At 38.3% G+C, this 23,872-nt stretch overlaps 1 protein-coding gene across 4 annotated transcripts; it reads left to right on the top strand.

Annotated features, from left to right (window-relative positions):
- The first annotated feature begins 1,806 nt into the window (after positions 1-1,806).
- aga (aspartylglucosaminidase) lies at positions 1,807-23,859 on the top strand. Of its 4 annotated transcripts, XM_071532690.1 has the most exons (10): positions 1,807-1,855; positions 9,612-9,680; positions 12,388-12,541; positions 13,653-13,765; positions 16,379-16,491; positions 18,494-18,602; positions 18,934-19,009; positions 19,637-19,744; positions 21,984-22,117; positions 23,621-23,859. In XM_071532690.1, exons 1-10 carry the CDS (start codon positions 1,807-1,809, stop codon positions 23,719-23,721), a joined length of 1,026 nt encoding a protein of 341 aa, XP_071388791.1. In that variant the 3' UTR covers positions 23,722-23,859. The 4 variants fall into 4 exon arrangements, with proteins under 4 accessions (XP_071388791.1, XP_071388800.1, XP_071388783.1 ...); XM_071532699.1 differs by lacking the exon at positions 1,807-1,855 and having other exon boundaries at positions 9,382-9,680; positions 18,934-18,985; positions 19,643-19,744; XM_071532682.1 differs by lacking the exon at positions 1,807-1,855 and having other exon boundaries at positions 9,382-9,680.
- The last annotated feature ends 13 nt before the right edge of the window (positions 23,860-23,872 follow it).

The following is a 23,872-nucleotide window of genomic DNA, read 5'->3' as shown; positions in this document are numbered from 1 at the left end:
ATTACCAGTATAAAAATAATCGAATAAATTAGTATTCAGTAAAATTAATGAATTATTAGACCCGGTGGTCTGCAGTGTGCAATCTTTAAGAGAAGACAAGGTAAGGTAAAAGGAATAACAAAGAACAACTTGAGGGGAGTCAAATGTAATTCATTTATCTGTCTGTACAACTTCTGGAAAGATATTTAAAATGGATGTACTTTTCCAATTATTTGATAACAATCCTTGTCGCAAAGTCAAAAATTCAGAAAATCCTTAAGGAATCAAATCGGAATTTATCATATTTTGGAACCAATCCTCTAAGATTTATAGCCCAAAGAAGGATCTGTGGGCCAAATTCTGCTCTGCTCCAAATTCATTTTGACACTCCGAGGGTTCAAGAGTAATTTTGAGATAATTTGCCATATTAATAAAAGACATGATGACATAAGACCTAAGAAGCAATTATTTACTCATTAAATGGGTTAGCAGGTTGGCCTAAAGCTAGAGAGGCTAATTAATAAGGTGGTTGGCTCAATCCCCGACAGGAGGCTGTATTCCTCTGTGAGCCGGTGACTGAAGGGCGGCGGCTCTTACATCTACGCCGCTAAACAACACTGACAAAGTGCCCTTGAGAAAGGCCCTTAACCCCAAACTGCTCCGAGCCTGCTGCACTCCAGCCCGGTCTCATGAAACTTCAGGAAAAGAGCACAATGTGTTAAAGTGCACATAATGAATAATGTGCTCCGACCATGAAAGGTGAAATAAAAGTCTCCCCGCCACGAAAGGATTACATGGAGGAAACATAACTAAAAACAGGCAGCAGTTTGACATTGAAATAGCACAGCGGGAAGTAAAGCTGTGGAGGTCGGAGCGGTGGATGGGAGTAAACATTTGCCTTCAACTCCGGCAACCTAGGTTCAGTTTCCAACTTGCTAACGTTAGTGAAGTTTTCTTTTTTCAACACTAAAGTTGTTTTCCTTGCCTAAACTGTTTCAAACTGTCGTCACCTTTTCACGTGATGAACATGCGAAAATGGCGAGTCCAATTCCTGCTATTGTCACACAATCCTTTCGTGATGGAGGAACGTAAACCTTCACATTCACGACATGTAATCTGTGTTTCAGAGAGCTCATGCTCATTTGACAAAATGTTTCGAGACTGTGTCGGTAAAAATGCATGTGCTGGGGGTTATGCATGTGAGAACACACACCAAAAAAAACACAAATTCCAATTACTTTGAGTAAATTGGCTAAAAAAATCTAATTAACAATGTTTAGTTTCTTTTTCTCTGATTTATGACTATCACCCATGTTGTTTCCAGCCGTTGGCCATCCATGTCACAATGTTTGGGCACGGCTGATTTACAGAGAGCTGTTGGGCTCAGAAGGATTTTTACAAGCTTAAAGGACAAATGCAAGGGGAAATTTTCTTTGGCAAGGTTCAGAGAAAAGTCATATTTAATGCTTTTTGGTTGTGCTGAAATCTAAAGGAGTTTTTGACTATGGAACTTTCACATGATTCTGAAATCAAATTCAAACAGATTTGATCCAACAGCAAAAAACTCACAATGCAGCTCTTTTGCATCACCCAAGGTCTTGAGAATGAGCCAAGTTGTTAAACATGCTGAGGAACAAATTACTTGTCTGCCAATAATACAATGGCAAGAATAATTTAATCTGAACCATCATACATGCAGTGGCTTGGCAAAAATTCTGGAGTCGCACCAGCGCCACTGCTTCAAGGCTAACGTCCTATAGCGACAACAGAGAGTTTGAAAAAACAGTTCATCAGTATCTCATCAAACGATTTGTATCCCACCTCAGCATGCGGAGGTTACTCCTCCCCAGATACTTGTGTGTCTTATCAGGGCTTCTCAGGCAGCAGGGAATAGAGAGGGGAAAAGAAAAGACAGACGTGCCACTGCTAATGCTGGAAAAAGTGCCTCTTCTTGCTCTCTTATGCGTGAAGAGGAATTTAAATCTCCAGAGTAATACCTGAGGTTTTGTGATACATTTACTGAGACTTTTTTTTTTTTTTTTTTTTTTTTTTGCTCTAAACACATCTCAAAACTCCCTTAAAACACCTTTTGAAGATGTTTAAGGATCTGCTTTTTGTAGTAGTTGGATCCAGTGTAGTGGAAGAATCATGCATTTTACCACATGCTAACACTGTCTTCTCGAGAAAACAGTCCCATAATATGCACTTCATCTCTTTTTTTTTTATTGCAAATTTGTATTGTGCTTTCAGCTAGTGTATTGCTGAAACAGCTTAAACACATCAGCCGGCTGTCAACCAGACCTCAGCCACTTAGAAATCTGATTAAAGCATTGTGTGTTTTTTTTATGTGCACAGCAATTAATTTTACAATCAGCTTCGTCATGTGAGTGCAAGGCTAAAGCTGTATCATTAGATGCACTGTGTCACAAACAGAATAGCAGAACGGTATTGTGTGGTTAATGCTTCAGCCCCATCCTCTGGATCAGAGGCACAATTACATTGTGATTGACTTGGTTGGATCACTAAAGCTACTGATGAACACTGTCCTGTCACTTCTCTTTTTTCTAAACAGTGTTTTCCCCTCCCAACAGAGGGACTTTAATAGACCCACAGTGTGTGGAGGGCATCCAAATCCTTTACTGAGATGTTTACATTTATCAGCGGCGACAACAAACAGAGGAGTTCAAGACTGATTTCAAGTAAATGGAAAGAACAGCACCAAAATATACATACTAGAATTACAGAGCCTTGTCCCAACTGCAACTTTGCTCAAGACTTTTAATGTTTTTCTAAGTTAATCCCCAAGTCCAATTCCTTCACTTGATGTCCTTGGGGTCTTTTTCATTCCACTTTATTCAAATTGATTTCTGGGAAATGTAGCACCTTTAAGTGAAATGAAAATGTGAAAAATGAGTAATGCGTAAGTCCCTACTGCCATTTTTCATATTTTCACAAAACAAGCTACACCTGATTGTATCATTTATCATATTGCAATTGCAGTGTACAAGAGAGAGTACATTATGCATTATTACATTGACTAGACTAAGCATAGGGTAAACTGTGCATGAACACTGGCTAGTGTGAATTTTATGAAAAATAAATGGTCAGTTAATACACTTTTCTTACAAATGCATATCAGAAAGTGTCTCTCAAGTGGTTCTCCAATTTCTCCAAGGACATGATGCTAACAATAAGGCTGTAAAGAGAGTTGTCAATAAGTAAAACATCGATAAAGTAAACAAAAAGGAGATCAAGGTTTGCGGCTAAGGAAATGCTGCATGATACAATATACAGTCAGGAAAAAATGAATACTTCATCCTACAATTACCTGAAATCAATCTTAGAATCAGATGTAGCCTAACAGAGTAGATTGTGCCACATTGTACACAGAAACACAGAACGATTATTTGATTCTATAGGTGGACCTGAACAGTTTTTGTCCAAGAAGACAGACTGAACAGTGTTTGGTGAATTTCTCCTATGGATCTCGTACACAGTAAACACATTCACCCGCTCACAGTAAGGGACGGATCATGACAGCAACCAGTTTATACGGTACACAGTATTCTCCGTTCTCAAACTTGTCTATTTTTCCCTGGGACTTCAACACAGCGCATGACATCCAATTGGGCATTGTCTCGCTGCTAGTTAGAAGTCTCACTGTTAGTTAGGAGTGCATGCCTGGATTTGTCTTTAATCCGGCATGTCTGACAGTCTGCTCAGCAAGCTTCGACAAAAGGAAAAAGCAAACATTGAATGGCCTTGAATCCTAGTTTATAGGAGACTCAAACATTCAATCACAAATAATACAGCTGTATCTAAGCCGCTGAAGCCTCTGTAGATGGCTGACTGACTATGCAGATTTGCTAACATGATCTCAAGAGCTGACATGACTGGATGTTTCACAATATCGTCTTAGATCCCACACAATTATGGACCGGACTGGCTCATTAGAAGGCATGTTATTGTATGAAACTGACATTTTTTGGACATATATTCACTTTTATATGTAAAAATGTAAACAGGAGAGTGTATTTGTAAGGGATTTGATTTATTTTGCACTGTGGGCATTTGACTGGCTTAATTCAATACATAAGAGCCAGGGGGCGCACTTTGTTTTTCATCATTTTTAAGTGGCAATTTCTCTAGGTGACTTAACTCTGAAACTTGGAATTCATGGGCTTCAGAGAAACAAAATTTTTGACCTTTTGAGTTTTGTTTTGGTTTCAGCCCTCAACTTCAACTTTAAGATTAGCTTTTTGACCATTACTGTTATGTGCAAGAACTTGTAATATATGAACAAAACATAGTTGCACTCCGTTAAAAACAATGAATATATAACAATATATATATTGTCTTTAGCGTAGTATTCTCCATCTGTATTACAATCAGATTTTTTTTTCATGTGATAAGAGTACAACAAAGCTAAAAACAAAAAAAAAGTTATCAATAAGTTAAAAAAAAGTTAACAGTAGCCTATGCTGTGTTTGCAATACATAATTGATTAGCGTATTGAGTCATTTATATAAACTAATAATTACTAATGTGTTTTAATAAAAAAATGTAATGGGTCAGTTATCCCAATAATAGTTTAATGCATAAGAATAGCACAGTTGGTCACTAAACCTGAGAGAAACAAGGTGTGTCACATAAATTAGCAATTAGCAAAGTAACTGGGGTTTTACTGGCTAGGTTTTAAAGGAATGAATTTGGGATATGGCTCCCATTTTTTCATTGTAACTTCATGAAAAAAAAAATTCAGCAACTTCTCTGGTGGGAGTACTTTATTAACTGATGTTGTTTGATAGATTTGGGTTATGTTTTCTCTGAAGACAGATCTGTTCCGCGGCATACTTATTCCTGTGCCAGGCATTAAGTGAGATTTTTTCTTGTTCTTGTCCGACAGCTGCTATCGCTGCTTACCTAGCTGGCATTTTACCCCATATATTTCCTTTGAAACTCTGCATGTCTTTCAACAGACCTGTTAATGCTACCATCTGAACTTCTCCATTTGCAACTGTTTTACAAAGGCAGGTCTCTGGACAAATCTTCATACCATCTGTTTTGGACACCAAGGTAGAACGTAAAATAGGGCTAATTGACTTTGCTGGCGTTGAAAATAATTAGAAAACCTCCTGAGGTTTTTCTGTGTTAACTTTATTTTCTGTGTTCAGGGGATGAATTGAATTGCATTGACTTGCTAAGTTTTGGTAGAAATCTGACACTCCAAAAACTGGTTTGGCTGATATTGTATTCCCATAAGTAATCTCATTAACTATTCTTTCTAAGCATTTGCAACATCAACAGGCCCAGTGAAGCAGCTGTAGTTCAATATCATCATGAATAATAAATTCTAGAATTTTGTTTAGTGCTTGAACAGAAATAAAGTCTCCAAAATCCCTGTTTCATGTTGAAATCATGTGCCCACATGCTCATTTGTCTGTGATCCCTAGGTTCTCTTGATCAACAACAGTGTGTTCCTATCAGTTCAGCAGCTAAATGGTGTTTAATAGTCTCAAAAAAAAAAAAATGTTTTTTGAGACTACTGTGACCAAAAGAGCTTCATTTTGCAGCAGGTTTTCTAAAAAAAATATAGTGCCATTTGCAGAGTTCTAGGTATTTTCAGCAGTAATGGCAAGAATTGGTATCGCAAGTCAAGCAAAAAAATTGTACTAAATAAGTATCAAAGAAATTCCAAAAATCTGATTTTTATAACTACTTCCCATGAAGAAAGAGTCATTCACAGTATAGTATAGGCCTACTGCATATCACAGAAACTTTTGTGCTCATTATTTTTTTAATTTTCTGAACAGAAAAAGACACTTACAACGTTAGAACAAAGGAAAACACTGCACTTGAATTCCAGTCTTTACTCAGGTCTTTAATATACCTTCAGCTTAACATCAGAAAGCACTAAATAAAATCTGTCTATTTGAATGTTTCATGATAATACAACTGTGTAGCTTAAGTTCTGGTTTCATTCAAACTGCTCGTTTTTGTTTGAGGTAGACTTTTTGTTCTTCTGACTAGCTGTATGCAAAGCAAAGCCTTGTGATAAATGGAAACTATAATGCAGGCTAAATGAAAAACAAAGTGTACTCAGCTTCTTACACCTGTAAGTTTGAATAAAACTCATGAAACTACCACTCGTCCTCTGAATTATCCTCTGTTTCCTCCCTCTCAAACGCTCCACTGTGGAATTGCTGGTTATAGCAGAAGACCAAGGTAGACATACTTTATTATTATGGATTGATTCGACCATTTTATGCAAACAAGTGTGATAATTGGCCAAAATTTACAAGCGCTCTGCTGATTTTGGCCATTTCATGCGGATAAATTGCTGTAATTTAGCAAAATTGCAGGGATTGGTTAAATTTGTATTCATGCGATTGCACAACTGCAAAATCTTGGAACGACTGTATAGCTGAGCATGATATTCTGTTGCAAAACCGTTACAAATACTGACACCAAGTGGTACACACTGGTAGTGCAGTCACACAAAAGTGACCAAGCACATTGAAAACCAAATAAAATCTCATAGAACCTTGGAAAAGGGGACTTCAAATTTGTTTTCTGATAAAATACATTTAGCATAACAAACTAGGGATTAATGATGAGTTTTAGTGAGACAAGATTTTCCAGTGTTGACAAAGTTTGCCATTGGTTGCTACAAACTGTCAGCAGCTATACCTTCGTCGAAATGTTGCCCAGCTATAGCATTTGGTCAGTCAGTCAAGCAGGTATTGGCCAAAGAACATTATACTTATATATGTACTGTATAGGTTTGAACATCGACACATCTACATGATTCTTTTATGATGCCATATCTTACACACAGTGACATTGTTTGTACCCTCTGAGACAGCTATGAAGGACATTATGAAACAGCTTGAAAGGACATTGGTGATTGATGAAGTTATCATTAAAAAGCAATTCCTTTAGCTGGTGTTCTTTAATTTCGATCAATAACACAGGTGAAAGTAATAATACTCTCCGTCTCTCTCATCTGTTTTCTCTCCATCAGATGCCCCTGTCAAAATAACGCTAGGACTTCCCATTGTTTAAGGAAAAACCAATGAATAAAATATAAGTGAAAATTGTATTTTCCATATGAATAATGTAAAAGAGGGCACGCTGTTGGCGTTCACGTCTCAAGGTTAGACTATATTGTTAGTTTCCCCGCCTGGCCCATGCTTTGTTCTTGTTTGGTAGGAAATGAGAGGATCCAATTCTATCAACAGTTTTCTGTTCTGGGGGAAACTTTGCCTCCTCCCCTGGGCTATATTATTCCTGGAAATTGAAAGAAAAATTTCCAAACCCAGCATGAGGTATATAGTGTCAAGGCATTGCCATATGGTATGAGTCGGACAGTACGGCAGAACTTTTCACTACAGCTGTTTCCTTCGCTCCGTCACCGTGAACTGCTTCCTACCAGGAGGTAAATCGGAGGAGACAAGGAAAGGAAGGAAGAAGAGAGGAAGGGAGGAAGAGGATGTGAGGGGGAGACTGGGATAGGTTATTGTGCCTAATGATGACACTCAAAGATGTCTTCATGCCAATAATGTTCTTAAAAGGGAGCTTAGCAACACTCAGACCATTGAATCTAAAGGTTTGCATCAGTCATTTATTTTCCTTCTTTGAAAGGCCAATAATTTCTCCTTTGCGCTAGACGTTCATGCAATTCATTCTTTACGAACAGAATCTATCAGGGAAAACAAGGAGGACAGTTTTGCACAGAACTAAAACTGAACTGTCAGTGTATGATGCATGCACAGGGAGAAATTGCATCGAGCTCGTCCGCCTTTTTTCCATTGGAAGTTGCACATGTGTGAAACACTTCTTTCCGGGCTCCTGTATTGACACTGCCCACTCCTTATTTAGAGCATACCCCTACATACAAATATAGTAACCAATCGTGATAAATCTGGGCTATATTCCATCACAAAGGAGTCATCTCCTATATTCCCTGCATCCGTTCTTGGAAAGCAAAACCTCAGCTTACACGCCTCTGTACTCAATTCCGGTCCTCGAGGGCCGGTGTCCTGCAGGGTTTCGTTCCTCCCTGGTGGTGAATGAGCCACACCTGGTCTGCATCTACCTGACACCAGGTGTGGTTCATTAACTATCAGGGAGGAACAAAACCCTGCAGGACACCGGCCCTTGAGGACCGGAATTAAGTATCTAGAGCCTTGCAAACTCTAAGCTCACCAGCACAGTGGTTCTCAATCCTTGGGATCCAGAGGTTTCTGCTGGTTTTCTATTCTACCAGGTAGATAATTGCAGTTAATTGCATTTACCTGGCATCCCAGGTGTGACTCAGCCACTGATTTGATGGCCAGAATGAAAACCAGCAGGGCTCTGGTTCTTGAGAACCACTGGACTTACAGGCCACCATACATTGGTAACCATGCTTGATGGAGACACATTGAAAAATGCACTGAATAATGTTTTTACTGCCCCATGCTGAGATTTCTTCTCTAATTAGCTAGCTTAGTCATTCTACTGTAAAAATGTGACTTTTATATTTCTTTACAGGTCACCATAAGCTGTGCCAGAGAGCTGTCGATGTTGCAATTCCTTGGTCACTGATAGAGGTTGATACAGCATTATTTAAAGTCCTAATGAAATGGCAGTTTGAGAGCAACTTGCTTCCTTAATGTGACGTATTTCTTGTTGAAACAGGATATTGGGGTGGGACATAACACAGGGAAGGATCATTCAAAAGTGTGAACCAATGGGATATCAGTTAGGGAGAGAAACAGCTTTATTTGATGGAATCTGTGATGGTTTTATTGGTTGGAATTTTATTGTATGCCTCCTGGTACACAGTCACCACTAAATATAGTCTGTTTTCCAAGGAGTAAAAGTAATCAGATATTTTATATAAAAATATAATTTAAAAAAAATCAAATTTTGTTTTTTTATTTGACATAAATTGTCAAATATTGTATAATAATTAGAATGAGCTAAAAATTAAGTATCTTTTTTCCCATTTTAGTGTGCCTATTTAAAATAATTTCCTATAATACTGGAATATAGAATGATTCCCTTATTTCTGTTACTGTTGATTACAGGACAGTATGACTTAACATGAATCAAACTTAATTATCTTAGAAAGTTATAGCCTATTAGAAAATTGCCAGCCACAGTTTGCACAAATGAACAGCTGCTGCTTTGATCCCAATAGCCACATGGACAAAAAATGGTGGAAATGCTTCCTATGTAACACAGTTTGCATGCAGCTTTGCACTGGTTAAATTTACCTATCAAAGATCTAGGTGCCATAATAAGAAACACAACAGATTTTATTCTACAATACGTTTCTCTGCGATTGGTATTTGACGTACTGTCCCTTTAATGAGGAGCCCGCCCACTGAGCATGTGACACAACCACAACAAGGAAGTTTAAATCAGCCTCAACGCTCATGAAACTACGCAGTATTTCTCTACTGCGAATTCTTTTGAGGAAACATTACATTTAATAGTCTGCTCTGTATTAACTGGCAGACTTTGGGTGCTCAAGTGGCGTGAAAAACAGCAATGAATGCGACACAACTATCCACAGCCGCACTGTAATGTACCAGCAACTTAGGACAAAATGTTTACACCACTACTGATTTATATGTTGCTATTTCCCTTCGGACATGCATCATTACCTCTCGTTATCAATACGTGGCCATTCAAGGATGCAACGGCTGCAGGTAGGCCTCTAGTTAACAATGTATGTAACTATGGTTTCAATTGTGAATCAAAGAGTCTGCAGGTTTTCATTCCAACCAAACACAGGTCAGATCAGCTGATTTCACGAACTGGCTCCTCCTCTCTGATTGAAGGTGAGCTAATAAGTGAACTCAGCTGGTGTAGTGATTGGTACATGACTGAAAGCCACTAATTTAGTGCATCTAATGTCAGATCACTCCATGTTTACAAGAGGTTAATGCATTTAGTAGCAGGCAGGCTGAGGCAATGACTGATTTATTACAGCGATCATAACTTAAACATCTCATTGTCTGATTGATGGAGAAGCTTTCATTAATTAGATTTATATCACAGCTTTTCCCCGAGGCAGGTATGAAAATTAAAAAGTAGCCTGTTATTTGTGGATAGCTGTTTAAAAGTCGTGAGCTACCACTATTGATCAGTCTATGCAAATGGGTTTTCCTCTGGGGCCTTGTACAAGCAGCTGACAATAACAAGCTAATCTCTTGTGAAAACGAATGCATTTTAGAGATGCTGAGGTTGATTCTCCAAGATTAAAGAACTGTTAAATAGTTGAAGTGGATGTAGTCTTCAGTAGTTGCCTGCTGAAAATAGAAGTTTACTCTAATAGGGCTGCAACTAACAATTATTTTCATTTTCGATTAATCTATAGCGGTTATTTTTTCAATTGATCGATTAATCATTTAGTCTATAAAATGTCAAAAATAATGACAAATGCTCATCACAAGTTACCAGAGCCCAAAGGGATGTCTTAAAATTGCTTAATCAGTCTGACCAGCAGCCAAAAAAACAAACAAACCCCAAAGTATTAATTTTATAATGATCTGAAACAGAGAAAAGCAAGCAAATATTGGGATTTGTGAGGCTGTAACCAAGAAATGTTTGGTATTTTTACTTGATAAATGCCTAAAACAATTAATCGCTTATCAAAAGGATGTAAGTATGGTATGGAAAACCCTTTGAGACTTGCTTGTGATAAAGGGTTATATAAATAGACAAGACTAGACCAGACTAGACAATTATAATCAATTTATATTCTGTTGATGGACTGATCAATTAATTGACTAATCATCTCAGCACTAGACTCTAAAATAGATCTGAGAATGTGGTTGCAGGCTGGTGACAATGCCACCAGTTGGTAGTTTGATCCCTCTCCGCACTGAGGGGATCTGTGACCAAATGTTAGTTGGCACACACTCCGTCTGTCAGAAATCCACTGCACTGGTCATCTTGTACATCAGCCGAACCTTTAACTCCTCTGCTCAAGTGGATATGTAGTTGGGCAAAGAGTTTTAATTTATTCACTGTGTGAAATCTCTTGATTGGCATGTGGCTTGTCTCAGTGTGTTGCAGTGCAGTATATGATGCATTTCCATTACATACACTACTTATTTAACAGAATTTAAAATAAAATTTCCAGGAAATTACAGTATGCGATCACTTTGAAGTTGCTAGCATATATATTGCACAACACACATTACTGTAATAAGGAATAAGCAGTTTACAATATGTGTTTCTAATATTCTCAAGGTTATGGGGGCAGCAGATAATTTGATATTGACTGTGGTAGATCTTTTGTGATTTCCATGTGTTATTGTGTAATTGTGTAATACAGGATGTTACAGTGCATCTGCTACAATGTGTCATGAGTTTCTTACATTCAGGGCAGGGCAAGTTTTTGTCTGCAGGCTCAGTTCAACAGCTGCTTTCACTATTTTAACTAGTCAACTAGACATTTGCAGTAAAGTATTTAAAAGAAAAAAAAGGTTAGTTAGCTGCCACAAATATCTGGCAGAATATACACACAAACAAACCATATAGCCAACATTTACTAGCATTTGGCTGGTGGCTGGTGGTTGGTGGTAATTTCCCCCCGGTGTGTACAGTGTCTGTTTCTTAGTGTTGTGGAAGAAAACTCAGGAGGAGAGAGTGGCAGTTTGACAGTTTATTCAGTTTGCAGTTTGGGAGCCAAGGAACTCAAAATATGGATGATTAAACAGAGTTTTATAGTGTTGAATATTCATGATTTATTTTGTCAAGGCCACTTGGTCAATGTTATCTATGAGATTTGGGCATTTGTACATTCCAGGCTCACAGTTGTGTGAGAAACACACAATATGTTACTTTAGAGTTTAATCTTATAATGGTGAAGCAGATTCAGTGTTTTTGAGTTTTAGGCACTTAAGGTGTAAATATGGGTCAAAGGTTACATACTAAGTGAGCAAATACACTACCAGTCAAAAGTTTGGACACACCTGATTGAATGTACTATGTTTTTCATTATCTTAAAGCCATTTTGATCAAAAGGCTTATGCTTAAATGCTTGAAATGTGTTTCTTAGACAAATATAAATAGTGAAGTTGATGCCTATGCATGAATTTCTTTCCAAAGCCTTTGCCTTTCCATCAAGGCAAAGGGCGGCTACTTTAAAGTATCTAAAATATAAGATAGTTTTGATTTGTTTAACACTTTTTTTGGTCACTGCATAATCCATTTGTGTTATTTCATAGTTTTGATGTCTTTACTATTATTCTAAAATGTGGAAAATAGTGAAAATAAAGAAAAATGTGGTTTGTCCAAATGTTTGACTTCTAGTTTAGGAATGTTGCTTGGTACTTTTCCATTTCTGCCTCATCAGTGTATGTACAGTATGTGTTTCAGTGTGTTTTCTTATGTTGTATACCGCAGCATGGAGTGTCCTGCAGTCGGGCGGCTCGGTGTTGGATGCGGTGGAGAAAGGCTGCGCCCGCTGTCAGACGGAGCAGTGCGATGGCAGCGTGGGCTACGGCGGGAGCCCGGACGAGGCTGGAGAGACCACACTGGACGCCATGATCATGAACGGGTAAGCCTCATCCAGAACACTGATGTGCATGAGGTGGATGGATTAGAGTGTTGTCAGCCACCGAAATAAACTGGGTTGTTGCCACCAGCATAACAGGAAACATAGTAAAGATACAGAATGCAATAATTCAAGAAATGCAGTATAAAGAAGCAGTAAAAAAATAGGTAATAAGGAAAATAAATTATTTCTTATATTGACATTTCACAGTCGTTATGTTTCCGTCCAACTGTCAAGCCAATTTTAAGCAAATATTTGAAATTGGAAAAAAATAAAATGAGAATTTGGTGTGTTTCCATCAGCTGTGTTGAAGCCAATAACTAGGCTTCCTGAACGTAGCTATGTCAGAAAATACATCCAGAGGAAAAATGGAAATAATGGAAATGGTCTTTATGCTATGTCACTATGTAACACATTTCCATGGCTATTTATCATAATTTTTTTATCACCAAAAAAAAAACATTCCCACCTCATGTGAATGCATAAACTTCTGTTTTGATATTGAGGAAAATGTATTGAAATTAGATGTTTCCATTATGCCTGTCTGATTCGATACATCACAGTTCATATAAATATACTTGATACTTGGATAGAAACCCAGCTGGTGACAACTCTGGACAACTGGCTAATTCACATATTGATGCTAAATCAGAGCTGGTCGTAACACGTGCTGCACAGTGGTCAAATACATTTCTACACAGGTGCAAAGGATTTTTACATAATCTGTTGAATAGGATTCCAAAGTGTATTAGTCAAATCCTGTTATATTCTATGAAAATAAGCCATTAGACACACCTAAAGCCTTCATGTTGATTGTTTTCATCTTTTTCCAGGAAGATTCACATTTATCTAAACTCCATTCCACATCAGTTATTCCATCAAGTTGACTATTAATATAAAACTGTGACTGCTAGCCTACACAACTTAGATTTCTTGAGCTACAAAAGTGATGTACCAGAGACTTGTGTAGGGGGAGACAATCTCTATTGATGTTATTGCAATTCCTGCCACAGATATAAAACGTTAAAGGTCATAGTCATGGATTACTCACTCCTTGCAAATAGTGTTTGGTAACTCAGCAGGAGAGTTTATTCAGTGTATTTTCTGTGAGCAGTAATAAGATGGAGGTGGGTGCGGTTGCAGACCTGAGAAGGATCAAGAACGCCATTGGAGTAGCGAGAGCTGTGATGGAGCGCACCGATCACACACTCCTAGTGGGAGAGTCAGGTACGGCAGGAATAATGTTTATAGTTGTGAAGAAGGAAGGCGCTCATCCAGTATACTTATGAGGTGCTGGCTGACGGGGATCAACTCATAAAAAGAGAACGGAAAGCCGCACACTCATCATCTGCTCCCAGGATACCATTTATTTTGAACCAACGTTTCGGCACACAGTGTTTTCATCAGTTTGTCAGGTTCATTAGTTCAAAATAAATGCTATCCTTGTAGCAGATGATGAGTGTGCGGCTCTCCATTCTCTTTTTAGGAATAATGTTTATGGAAATATTAATAAATCATTGTTACTATTGGAAGGGATACTTCCAATAGTAACAACTTGTAGTTGCTAATCACTTTGCTTGATACAGTATATGCAAAATATATACTGTACATGAATTCAAAGTGCTGACCCACAGTGATCTTACAATTCCTTTTAGAGTTCTGTTTTATATCCAGTTGTATAGAGCCAAATTATTCCAGTTTGAATGGAATGAAATGAAATAAGATTTTGAGCTGCGACCAGCAGCTAGTATAAGTCACTGTCAGTTGGCCTTGTCAGCTATGTGCCTCTGAATGAATATATAGCCTAGAGTAGGCTAACCTTTTTATTGTGCCAGGAGTTCAGTTTCCTGATTGAAGCCACAGCCTGAAACGAAAAAATCTGAGGGGAGAGACCAATTAAAATAATTAAAATAAATCTGAATTCCGGTTGATGCATGGCTCACCTATAAATGAATGAGGTAAATGACAAAAAACACTGAAGAGAAACAACTCAAACAATCTAAAGTCTGGCTGTGGCTGCTGCTGGTGGACATCGCCGACCCCAGCGATGTGACTGCCACGCCACGGAGCCGGAACGCACGCACACACACACACACACGCACACACACACATACACACACACACACACACCGCAGCCAGTGGACACCGGCCTTAATCCTTCTCAAAGCGCCAAGCTGGCCGCAGCTTATCACAAATTACACGCTTGTTAAAGGGATACCTTGACATTTGAATTTGAATTAGTTATTCTCTTCACCAGACACTCTTGTCACATTAGAGGAAAAACATTTTAGGCACATATCTGCAGCAGCAGAATAAGCTTAAATTCCTAGATCTGACATTATAAGACACCAATAAGGGAGGAATGCATGGGTCAGAGCCATATCTGTGATAATGAGAGAATGATCATGTAAGAGACAAGTGACACTATTGGGCTTGGAAAGGAAATCCAATACAAGCTAAGGTGAGGAATAGAGGGTATTTAAAAAAAAAAAAGAAATTTTACGTTTTCAATGAGCGCAAGTTAGAGTAAGAGGAAGATGGTTCTCATCTTCCTCTTGCTGCAAGCCATTACAAAACTGATGGACAACATAGAAACCTTTCATTCCAGTATGAAAAGTGTCTTGTGAGGAAAATAATTAGGCTGATTATCTTCGTCACTCGGCCTGCGGCCTCGTGCCTACGACCGAATCACAGCCCTGCTGATATACAGTACAACAGCACTCCCTCTCGTGTGATATTGCTTTTATACAACAGTTGTATAAACAAAGCTATTCATCAAGTAATGGTAATTTGAGACAACAGATGATTTTTGTCTGTTATTTGTCTCCGCCAACAAAAACAGTTCCCTCAGGATTCCACTACCAAGTGTTGCCAAGCAACAGGTAAACTGTTTCCTGACTGCAAGCTAGCTAGCTACTTTTAGGTTAGCACAGACGATTTCAGCTTACTTTCTTCCCAATTTTCCGCCTCTGCTGACCGTTCATAATTAAGGTCAAATGTATCCATATTTGCATTGTTGCTACTAGGCAAGGCAAGGCAAACTTTATTTATATAGCACATTTCATACACAAGGCAAATACAATGTGCTTCACATAAAACAGAAAAAATACATAAAATGACATTAGGTGCGAATTAAGTTAGAGTTTTGTGTGGACATGTACTGGGAATATCTGGTAAGCATTTGTTTGTTGCACAACACTGTATTGTCTGCTAGAAGTGCTAACCAGCTGGTTATCTTGCCAGCTACTCAGCTAACGTCAGATGACGTTGTGGTGATCCGCTTTTTATTTCTCCTCACAAGAAGCGCTCCAGGCAGAGCTTTCTCCACACAAAAAAAACGCAATGTGTGAACGCAGCCTAATCAAGGTTACATTAGAACACCTGTGAAGCGGAGTGATACGTACAGTACAGCGTCCCAGTGCTGTTATACTGTATATCAGCACTCATGGAATGCCTCTTGTCCAATCAAATTGCTCGACCGGAACTAACTGTTGTATAACTTGAATTGAATGTTAAGGTATCCCAGTGACAACTTATTTTATTTCATTCCATGGAAACTGAAATCATTTGCTTCTATTCATACAAATTTAAAGCAGCACTATTGTGGCAATTGTAAAGTCATTGTTGTTCAGCAGTTTGCATTTATAGTATATATTTTGCATATGTGTGCACACATGCTGTATAAAGCAATAACAAAACACAAATACTAGCGATGTAAGACTTGTCCTCCTTCACAAGCCTATATGAAATGAGACTGCCTCCTTTCCCACCTGTTTTCTGTAACAAGATGGACCTAGAATGTGTAAACGTGACCTTCTAGTATTATCTCTCTCTTTATAGCGTCTGTGTTTGCTGAAAACATGGGCTTCGTTGCAGAAGACCTGACTACCAACAAATCTATGAACATTTTCTCACAGTGGCTGAAGGGCAACTGCCAACCTAATTATCGAAAGGTGTGTTTTTTTTCCCCCCTCACTTATTTTGTTCTGTGGCTACGGGCGTGCAACTTCTAAAAGATTAATATTAAGTGGGGAAATTGACAGGCATATTACAGTAGTTCATAAAAACTCAGCTTTTGTCTGAGAGGTGATGCCCTGCAGTGTTGGACGGTTGCTATTCTTTAAACCATTCCGCTCAGCTCCCAAATGATGCCTGAAAATTTGCAGAATCGGATTGATTTTTAGTTTTTTTAATTTTAATTCAACCTTTATCTATCCAGGGAAGGTATGCATGTTTTTTTTTTTTATCACAGTTACACTATTACAGACATTCACACCTGGGAGCTGTTGCAGACCTGAGAAGAATAAAACTAGAGTTAAGTAGTTGTGGATTTTCCCAGTTAGCACAGGGATTCAAGTTTGCAAACTTCTGTTCTCCAGTCCTCCTTGAGCCTTTAGTCCTACCTCTACCACAGAATCACTTTATTTGTCATTTACAGGAATTTGTCTACATGGAGTTGGTGCAGAGAGGTATAGACACCTTTCAGTTTGACAGAAAATACTGACACATGGTGCAGACCGTGCAAGACATAATATAGATAATAGACTGTACAGTATCAGTCTCAATATATGGATTCAATATCAAAGTACTGTACATTTATACCAAAACGAGAGCAACAATCATCAGTCACGATCCTTAACAAGTTGTGCAGCAAGGGAATCAAGTGAGATTCACAGCTGTGCCTATTTAAATTGGCAGGAATATGTCATTATTCCCCTTTTACCTTGTAAAGCAATTATTCACCTGAAAGGCTTTGTTTTTTGTTTTTTTTATTTCAAATTGTTGCTGAGGTCACTGGAGAGTAACTTCACCCGTGTTCTTTATAATTAAAGCGAAAGTTTTCAAGGGTTTTACCTTCACTTTCATAAGATGGAATAAAACAGGCATTGCTTTATGAATAATGCACCGAGACTTTAATAAAATAGACTTGTTGATCCCAACTTGCTGTTATTGATGGCATGATGAAAGCCCTGTAGAAATGTAATGCAGACACAGCCTCAGCCAGTTTTGTTTGAAAAGGCGTTTACGTTTTAAGTTTAACTTTTAAGACTCAGAGTCCACGTTTTAAATTAGTCTTGATTATTTTGATTGATTATATATTGATTTTTTTTTTATCAATTTACTCGGAAAGTAGCCATATCTGAATTTTGTGTAAAGGGTTCAACAAAAATGCCAGGTTTTGCGACTGCTGTATTGGAACTCATAGTTTAAACTTTTCAACCTTAATTCCAGTTCCCTTTAACATCAAAGGAGCGGAAGGCGAGTGAATGAACTTTTCACATCTCCCAGCAGGTAGAGGTGGCACAGTCAGCCACACAGGAGCAGAGAAGAAGCCTTTGAGGTAGAGACAGGGAAACCTTTTTTTTTTTTTTTTTTTTTCAATTACACTAAACTCATTTACATATACATCTTAGGCAGGTAGTGTAAGCGTTCTGTATCTTACTCAAGGATGCTTCGACAGGACGAATGGCTGCTAATGGACACACACAGGCTGTTGTAGGAATCAAATCTGTGACCTTTTGTACACAAGATGGTTTCTCCAACTACTCGGCCGCCACATTCACAAGACTCATTGCATTTAACATCCATTGTGCTGGTTTTACTAGTCTGGAAACAGGATTTTGACTAGATTATACAAAGATTAAGGTGCACTGCCCATCAAAATATCATCTAAATGGCATCTTTACTTTCCTATATACAGATTTGACTGTGATTTGACATAATCCAAACTGCCACCTCCTCTGTAGTTTATTGTTGTGGTGTTTGCGATGGCAATGGCATTTAAATACCAAAGCACTCGGTGACAATAGTTTTGTTTCATCACATCGCGTCAAATTAAGGCAACTGTCTCTAGATCAACATTTGTCTTGGCTGGTGTGCTATGACATTAATTAAGTCCCAGGAGAATGGCACAAGGCAAACAATGATGCTAAAAATTTCTCTTGCTGTCAACAGAATGTGTTTCCAGATCCTTCCAAGTTCTGTGGACCCTACAAGCCCAGGGCGACACTGACACCGAGCCGGAGAGCACGACGCACTGATATACACTCCCATGACACCATAGGTAGGTTATAAATTAACATAAAAGTATTGTACACAGTTTAGTAGAAGATACAAACACATACAGCCCTAGTATAGGACTGATTCCCAGGCAGTTAGACGAATCTGCCCAACCACCAGGTCGCTCCCTCCATAAATAAAATTCAATTACGAGGCCTTGCAACATGACTGGCAATAATGAAAATGCATTGCTGCCAAATAAAAAAAAAATGTCAGCAAATGACAAAAATGAACAGGGTCATCGACAGAACAGCACCCATAGAGAAGACGTGTTTTGGTTGAGGACACTTCATTTTTTTTAGTTTGCATTAGTATGTCAATTGTCGTTGCACCAGGAATGATTGCTATCGATGAAGATGGTCAGGTGGCAGCGGGTACGTCAACCAATGGAGCGAATCACAAAGTTCCAGGGTAAGTACGTCATGTCGATTTCACTTCACAAAACAAGCAGCTGTCACAATTTTATGACAACACAGTTTTTAATGAGTCAGAATACGGGAGCTTTGTAGGGAGCCTAATGGATAAGGGGACAGCAGTGTTTAAAGCACAAAAGATTTAGCTCTTTCAGAAACTTGGCTAACTGAAGAATCAGCATCTCTCCATTGTAACTTATGTTTTTATTTTTTGGTTTTAATTATTTATTTTTTTTATTCTGTGTGCTTTTGATTGTTTTATTGTTTTTACTCTGTGTGCTTTTGCCTGTTTGCTTTTATTGTTTTTATCATTTGTTTCTTGTTCTTTGGGTTGCCTTTGGATATGAAATGTGCTATATAAATAAATTTGCCTTGCCTTGCCTAATTTAGTCTTTTTCAGATTTCAGTATAAACCCAGTTTTGTTTTGTTTGGGTTTTTTTTTTTGGGGGGGGGGGGGGTTAATCTCACCTACACAATTTGTTTCTTGTTATTTTGTTTTTTTCCTAGGTTTCATTACATTGTGCAAATAAACCTTAATTTAAAGCAGAAATTGTTAGTACAAGCTGAAAGCAAATATGTGGCATTGATCTGTGTTTACTCTGTGGTTATGTTCCCCTCCTGCAGTCGTGTTGGGGATTCTCCTCTTGCTGGGGCCGGGGCGTATGCAGACAGCTCAGCCGGCGGTGCCGCAGCTACTGGAAATGGAGACGTCATGATGCGCCTCCTGCCCAGGTACCAGGACCTCACCCACTGGGCCTCATGATGAAAGAGCTTAAAGCATAGTTTTAAGTTATTTTCAACCTGGGCCTTATTTTCTTTGTTTTTGCCATCATGACGATTGATTGTGTTGAAAATTTCATCACTTACTTCACTGTAGAGCGCTCATACCCCCAGGTTGCTGCTGTCCATTTCTCGTATTTACCTTACTATTATTGGACAAAAACCACGGCTCTGCAAAAAGCTTGTTTTCAAGAACGTGGAAGAGTGCTTATTTTCTCACTGCTACCCAAGTATTTTGAAAATCATACACTGGGGGTTTAACAGATTCCAGCAGCCCAAGGTCTTAAAGGTAATGCAACACAAAACTAACAATATAAAATTTCAATTCAACAAAAACACCAAAATATTTTTTCATCATACCTCGACTATTGTAATTCCTTGTACAGCTGCTTTATTCAGCAGAGTATATCCAGAATATTGTTATTCCAAAAGTTTCTTCCACATCTAAACAATGTGTGAAGAAAGGTGTTGTAATAATATTTGTATGAGGATGGTTTCCTACCTTGGCTATTCATCAATCTGACCTTTTATAACAATGGTGCATTAAAAATTCCACAGCCAGATGCTTTGGCTGAGTAGTAAATTTATTCCTACCCCTCCCTGCACCCTAACCAGGTTTCATATCTCACCCCACACTTTGCCCCACCCTTAATAATAATAATACTAGGGCTTTTGCTTGACAGAGGCATTATGCTTAAAGCTGCAGAAAATATTGACATCTGTGACACCTGTGGTTTGAAACAGCCTATTTCTGGTGTGAGCCTCTAGATGCAAGTGCAACAGTGCCATTATGCTGAGAGGAGGTATGACTGTCGCCCCAAAAATGTCATTTGTACATTCCACAGAAGAGTTTAGATTTCACTAAAGCTTCTGTTTGTTTCCAGGCTGGGGAAAATGTGGCAGTCTCAAAATTTATTTATCCAGGATAGTTTGCTGAACACACTCTCCATTTTTTTCCAGCAACACCCTGCTTCACATTCATACAATTACACACAATCACACCTGGGGGCTGCCTGTTACAACCGCGGTTTTCTGAATAGCTTCACTGGAGCAATTGGGAGTTCAGTTTTCTCAAGGGGACCTTGTTAGTAGTTGTTGACAGAGAAGAGTGTGTTCCTCATTCACTCTCCCTGCTCAGACTTTCCCACCAATCCAGGGATTTGAACTAATGACCTCGTGGTTACAAGCCTGCCTCTGGAAGTGTTACTGTCACCCCATAGCAGCAACAGACTAACCAGTGACAGGCCATTTCAGAAATACATGTGCCATGTTCATTGGCTTGACCAGTAGGGCTGGAAGATATTGGAAATTTGTTTTGTAACTTAAAGAAAAGTGATTTTGTTATATAAAAAAAATAGATGTCACTATGCAGGATTTACTGAGTTTAAGTATGATGAAAAGTTTTCACAAATATTGTACTTGCTTCTTGGACCAAAGATTACCTGGAGCTCTAAAACACCTTGTTTAGAAATCTGTTTTGGATGCCCCTCAGCAATTAATTGCAGCCTCTGCAGTTTGGAAATTGTTCATATTGCAATTTCGATTTTTATTTTGATTAATTGTTCAGCTCTAATGACCAGTTAGTGAGAAAACTTTATACTGCAGGTCCAAAAATCCCGAACCTTCCCTTTAAGGAGAGTCATGGGATGCATTCAAATTCAAACTAATTTGCTTGCTATCTTGTGTGGAAAAACCCACTTACATGGTACATCTCCTGTTAGAAGTATTAACCGAGGAACGGGGTTCCTATACATTTTCCATTTTTAAAATCCCATACTTTTCCAGAACTCAATTTTTAAACACTGCAGATTTGTCACTCATTGTTTCACGTTTGACCTTAGGCTAATGGAGTTAATGGCGCACACAGTGTCTGCGAGGAGCAAGCAATTTGCATTGTGGTGATGGTGAATTACTACAATTTCTCACCATTTCCTGACTTTGCATACTTGTCAAGACCTGGAAAGTGACAAAATCATCTTCCATACTTTCTGGACATGCTTGTGAACCCTGGCTGGAGTGAGGCTGTGGATACTGCCATGTTTTATCATATTTAATCAGTGCTTTATTGACATCATATTTATCTGCATATTTATCACATGCCATAAATGTAAGCACATCCCCATCGTCTTTCTTAATCTTGGTTGGTGGCCTTTTAGTTTGCCTCATGTTCTGCATGTAATCCTGCCAACAGTTACTTGGCTGTGGAGCTGATGAGGGCCGGGGCAGATCCCTCGGCAGCCTGCAAGACGGCCATTTTCAGAATCAAGAGGCATTACCCAGAGTTCTTCGGAGCTGTCATCTGCGCAAACACAACAGGCCATTATGGTGAGTATTTGGATTCACAAATACAAACTGTGCATTTTCTGCCAAAGATGCTTGCCACATGCCAGACTGGAATGTTTACATATATATATGTGTATACGCATGTATGTGTATATGCAGTGGTGGAATGTAACTAAGTACATTTACTCAAGTACTGTACTTAAGTACAATTTAGAGGTACTTGTACTTTACTTGAGTATTTCCATTTCATGCTACTTTATACTTCTCCTCCACTACATTTCAGAAGGAAATATTGTACTTTTTACTCCACTACATTTATTTGACAGCTTTAGTTACTAGTTACTTTGCAGATTTAGATTATTAATACAAATTATAAATCAACTAATAAATTATCATATATTTTTATAGGTTACGCTACCCAGCAGTATATAAAGTAATTAAAATTAGCTCCACATTTACCAGCTGCAACATTAAAGTGATGAACACATTAATGCATCAATAATTATAGTCCAATAACATAATATATATGATTCTGAAATGGGCCATTATGCATAATAACTACTTTTACTTTTGCTACTTTAAGTATATTTTGATGCTAATACTTTTGTACTTTGACTTAAGTAAGATTTTGAATGCAGGACTTTTACTTGTAACAAAGTATTTTTACACTGTGGTATTGCTACTTTTACTTAAGTCAAAGATCTGAATACTTCTTCCACCACTGTGTATATGAAAAATTAAAGGTCTGGAGCCAGAGGGTCAAAGGTTTATCAACTTGATGTCCAAAATCTTAACCAGACTATTAGACCCCATTTACACCTGGTATTAAAATGCGATCTGTATAAGTCTATCTGCATAAGAAAAAATGCATGTTATTGCAAGGTTTAAACGTAAACAACACAGTGCCATCAGATCTCAGACAGGTGTAGATGCAATCCCTACAGTGTATTTGCATTTGTGAGCAAGTACCACCCATGAGGAGAAACGTCATATCTCACTATTAAGTTTGTCATCTACTCAGCCTCAATGAAGCACTCTATCATGATCCACGCCCAGCAGTAATCGCTCATTTCCTTCATCCACAGTGAAGGAGTCACCGTAGTATCATTCACAGCAGCTGCAAAGTCTGCAAACACTGTTGCAGCAAAAACGATCCTTCGCCGTTTCTGTTGCCTCAGATGAAAGAGTCGTAAAAAAAACAAACCCTCAAATGAAAAGTAAATTCAGGCTGTTCAGTATCATGTCTAATGATACTGAACACCCGTTGTTTGTTTTTGTTGACAATACCACCTCCCCACCTACTGCCTGCTTTGCATAGTGCATGCAAAAAATGAGACCTGATTACAATACAGACAAAATCCACAAACACATAGGCTAAATACCAGTTGTAATGGAAGGAAGAGATCATATTGATCATTATCTGGATACAGATCACATTTTCATACCAAGCGTAACTGGAGCCTTAATGAGAAGGGAATATGTATTTTGGTTCTCCCGGTGCACATATAGGAGTAATATTTTATTTTTCTTCTTTAATCTCCCAAGGTGCGGCCTGTAACAAACTCCCTGGCTTTTCCCAGTTCCACTACATGGTGTCAGACTCCCAGTCAGACACACCACTCCTGAAATCTGTGGACTGCTTTTAAATTGCTTTGTAGTATTGATTATGTTAATTGATACTATTTTGTGCTTCTCTGTTGTATAAATGAATTATCAGTCTTTATACTGTATTTTTTTAATGCCTATGATTTTGGTTCCAATTTCTTAATAAATTTTAATGATCAAGCCAACATTACA

This window comes from Centroberyx affinis, unplaced genomic scaffold, assembly GCF_046629955.1.
Source record: "Centroberyx affinis isolate AG114_WGS23_722 - 3 ecotype Tasmania unplaced genomic scaffold, CSIRO-AGI_Caff_v1 ptg000153l_1, whole genome shotgun sequence".
Classification (NCBI taxonomy): domain Eukaryota; kingdom Metazoa; phylum Chordata; class Actinopteri; order Beryciformes; family Berycidae; genus Centroberyx; species Centroberyx affinis.
The sequence above is the reverse complement of the archived record's forward strand: the minus strand, read 5'-3'. Positions and strand labels throughout refer to the sequence as shown.